The sequence below is a fragment of the Rhagoletis pomonella genome, unplaced genomic scaffold (assembly GCF_013731165.1).
Source record: "Rhagoletis pomonella isolate Grant_MI unplaced genomic scaffold, Rhpom_1.0 Rhpom_scaffold_00012, whole genome shotgun sequence".
NCBI classification, from domain to species: domain Eukaryota; kingdom Metazoa; phylum Arthropoda; class Insecta; order Diptera; family Tephritidae; genus Rhagoletis; species Rhagoletis pomonella.
The window spans coordinates 12,179,031-12,183,328 of record NW_023458566.1 but is presented as its reverse complement, the minus strand read 5'-3'; the positions used below and the strand labels follow the sequence as shown (position 1 = coordinate 12,183,328).

General features: G+C 35.5%; 1 protein-coding gene across 1 annotated transcript in view; it reads right to left on the bottom strand.

Annotated features, from left to right (window-relative positions):
• The window catches only part of LOC118747839 (glutamate receptor 1-like), a gene marked incomplete in the record, with an annotated part of 322,600 nt that overhangs the window by 177,825 nt on the left and 140,477 nt on the right, over nt 1-4,298 (bottom strand). The window contains 2 exon segments of the mRNA XM_036482013.1: nt 2,397-2,524; nt 3,099-3,251. Of these exon segments, the coding sequence (XP_036337906.1) occupies nt 2,397-2,524; nt 3,099-3,251 (281 nt within the window).

The window sequence follows — 4,298 nt, the reverse complement described above, 5'->3', positions numbered from 1 at the left end:
GTGGCAGTTTGTTAAAATAAAATCCGAAATGATTATGATTTGTGCATAGCGTACACTTTTGGACATTTATAACTTTATTAAGTATTTCATAAATTGTCGGAAACAGCTTATTGTTTGCGACTGACTATTTTTTGTCTTTTTTTTGTTATTTTATGTGTGTGTTTTTTATGGTGCCTGCGTTTGGACGGCACAGCCATTGTCTGCTATTAATTTTCAAGGCAAACTGTCGTCTGCCACTTCAACAAACAAATGGGGCTATATTTTTTGTGTGTTAGTTAAATGAAATATGTTTTATTACCATCGAGGCGTATGATTAACATTTAATAAAAATGATATTAAATGAAATATCTGTGTGGTTGTACATAACATAAAGAAGTGCAATAAAGCAGCGTACGGTACAAGTAATTTAGGCTCTAAAGAAGAAATATATGTAAGAAGATAGAAACGCATGTTTGAGATATATTCTGATTTTTATGCTACTTAAGCGATTTTGTTTGAGAAAAAGGAAACAATTTTATTACAGAAAATTTCAGTAGACATCTGCTTGGGCAAACAAGCGGTAGAGAAGTTAAAATAATTACATAATTTGATACATTCAAGTTTTTATGGAGCTTATGAACACGTGTTGAATAAAAGTGAAATCAGGCTTGCCATCACAAAAGTGTGCTGCTATTCGGGTGCAATGATAGTAAATTTTTTATTTATTTGATCTCTCTTTATTTCTTATATTTGATGTTTTCCCATTTTTTTTTGAAGCTCTTCGGGCTTTTTTCGAAAATTTTCCAATGTTTTGAAAAGATTTTGGCTTTTAACGGAACCTCAGAATTTTTTCTACACTTTTCAGAGCTCGCTGGAGATTTGTAAGGCATTTCGGGGTTTTTTAAAAACTGGTAGAAATAACTTTTGTTTAATAGTGACATTATTGTGGTATAAACTTGCGGGGTTCAGGCAAATATCTGAAAGCTGCGCAGTCAACGAACAAGTATAAAAACTAGCCGACGCTCTGTAAATTTTGAAAGACCCTGACACAGGTCAGCATTTATTGACTTGGAAAATGAAAGGCTTGAAGAATAATCAATATTGGGTCACTAAGCAGACCAACTAGTACGGAGAAAAGATCTAAGATCCTTAATTTTATTTGATCGTGCGCTTTCACTGTACGGACTTTTCAGTTTCTTTCTCTGGGGAATCGATGAAACCAAGTTTTTTGAAAGCCTGGATAGTATATAGAAAAGTAATTTCTCAGTTTCTAATTGTTTTGAAAGCTGATCAGCCGATCACTAACTTCAACTAAAAGCGCTTAAAATTGCCAATCTGGGAAAACTGAAAAATTACTTGTCTTTGTAGACGGCTGTGTGGAAGACCGACTAATTTCGGCAGCCGGTTGAAAAACGCCCTATTTAAGAACTATTTTCAAGAATGCACTATTTCAGAATTCGGTTTAAAAATGTTCTAAATCAACATCGCTTCAATATATTTTCAGTTAAGGGAATTTTAGGGCATTTTTGAACCAAATTCTGAGATGAGGCGTTTTTCAATCAAATTCTCAGATAGAGCGTCCTTAAACCAAATTCTGGAGTAGAGAGTTCTTGAGTCAATTTGTTGATGTTATTATTTGGGTGGCAATACATGGTAAATAAGCTAGTCAAACCTACCTTCACCAGAGACCGGATCTGACTTAGAGAATTTATATAAGGACAACTCATTTGTACACGTCATCCATGAAAATTTTTTGTCACCTGGGCCGGTATTAAGTTGAGACAAGGATAAATATGCATTTTTAATATGCGCTTCTTTAGAACAAAACGAAATTCGGTGTAGCAATTTTTTGAAAAGGCTAAAATTTAAAAGTCTCGCTATATACAAAAAATCTCTCCTACATTTCCATTGTATGCGCTTACCCACTAAATATACATACATCCGCACACTTAACATACTTCAGCGGCGACAATATGCTGCATTAAATTCGCAAAAAAGGAAACAACTAATACATATATTTATGTATATAAAAAAAAAACAAAATACAAAACAAGCTATAAAAAGGGAAAAAGTAAAAGCAAAAAAAAAAATCATGGCAGCAAGTCAAGTGCGTTGGAAAAATGGCACAACACACCAGTGCACCGCGTGACTATCGATATTTGCATAAAAATTCCATGTTTATTATTTATCTGCAAGTAAGCGTACATATATGCGGCTCTGCGTGTGTGCGTGCGATTTTATGTGAAAGTGTTGAAAAAGTTAGAAGTTACGCTCACTGCTGTCACACTTTTTGCCATCTCACATTCTTCGTTCTTTTGCATACATATATGTATGTATGTGTGTTGCTGTGTTGGTTTGTATGTGTGCGTGTGTGTTAGAGTAATTTTTCTATGTTATGTACAGAAATTGCGGCTTACTTTCTCTGGAAACCATGGTGTCACGAATGGCATTTGAAATGTATTGCTGTACGAGTGCAATGTATCAAATGAATCCGGTGATACGGCACCCAGCATAGAATAAACGCCACGCGAAAATTGATTGCATACTGTAAGGCGCATACACAGCCACGTATGGATGTATGCGTGTTGTTATTACATTTTTGAAACGTACGAATGTTGGTTTTTGTTTTTTTTTTGGTTCACCAATGCAGCGGTAAATATGAAGATAGAAGAAAAATGCAAGTAATTAAAATTTATAAATGCATTGTAAATGTTTGTGTAAATGTTTGTGTTTGTGTGCAAGTAAATATGTGTGGCAATTTGTTGAACATACTGGCAATGACTGCGAATGAAAATGTATTCTGTGTTCTATTTAAATCAGAAAAAGTGCATAATTAATGAAACGCTGCAGTGGCGGCGGCAACAGCAGCAGCAGTGAGCCGGTGGCAATCAAGCATCGCTTCGCTTGCCACAGCCACATTTGCCACACAAGGCCATCAAGGCTGCTGCAGTCACGCGCGCGCTACGTACGTCAAGTGCACATTCGAGTATTCCCTACGTATTGATGAATGTATTTGTGTGCAAATATGTTGTGTTTTTTTTAATAATTTGTTTTCTCTTTTTTTTTGTATGCTATGGTTTGGTTTATAAGTGCGACTCGCGCTCGCCCCTACGACGTACTTAAGCGCGACAATTTAAATGCATCTGCTGTGTTGATGACATCCACGTACGCTTGCAGCTCGAATCGGCGGGACGATACGTTGAGATTGTGATTGAGCATTGCGTATTTAAACGCTGATTGCACCTCATCAGTGCCTTGTTCAAATATGGCGCCTGCAATGACAGAGAGCAAAAGAGCAAGAGTATGTCAAATAATTGATTTTTATTTTATTTAAACGTGATTTAAAAAATAAGTCATAAATTCAAAAATGTTATTGAAAAAAATAAAAAATTTTTGCGATTTTAAAATGTAGATTATTTTTTAAGGCACACAGCAAAGCCGCCAGAATTTTGATTTTTACACCTACTACCAGCAGCTTTAGGTGGTCTTCTATAAGAAAAGCGCCCATGCCGCGAATGTTGCCTCCGTGAAGAGCGGTTGCTTGGGAAATGCAGCATGTTTAATCCACATCCTTCCACCCCGTTTCGCACCTATTTCTGGAAAACTAAGACGCATCCATACCATTACTGGGAGGTCGTTAGCATATATGGCTCGGCTCTGATAATGATGAAGCGTAAAGAAGTAAAACATTCTCCTAAAGAGTAAATGCTTGAGACTTGTGTTATGGTTGGGTCCTTCAGAATCCCTGGCTGCGGCTGGATTTTTACTCGATTTTTCAATTGTCAGAGTTTTTCGGAAACTTTTCAGATTAACTCTGGATTTTTCGAGATTCTTCGTATTTTACTTTTTCGACTCTATGAAAAATTTTAATGGGACTGCAAGAGATGTTTACAATTTAGCTTTCCAGTACTTTGTTAAACTTTTTCTGGACTCGGTATTAGATCAAGACTTTTTGGCATTCTTAGTACATTCATTTTTTGGAATTTATCCAGGGCTATTCGGGATTTTCGAGTTTCTGGGAGCTTTTAGAATTTTTCGAGACTTTCTGTTTTTTTCAGGACTATTCGTGTCTTATTTTTTGGTGTTTTTTAGGTTTTTAGGACAAATTTTGGAATTTTTACGGAATCGTTCGTAATTTTTGGAATTCGCGGAACTTTTCGGAATTTTTTATTTTTGATATTTTTTGACTTTTGGGGAAGTTTTTACTTTTAAAAATTTTTCGGCATTTTCTGAATTTTTCTGGGATTATTTTTCGAAGCATTCGTAATGTTCCTTAACTTTTTCGGTTTTATTTGTCATAAACTTGTCATTATTATCGG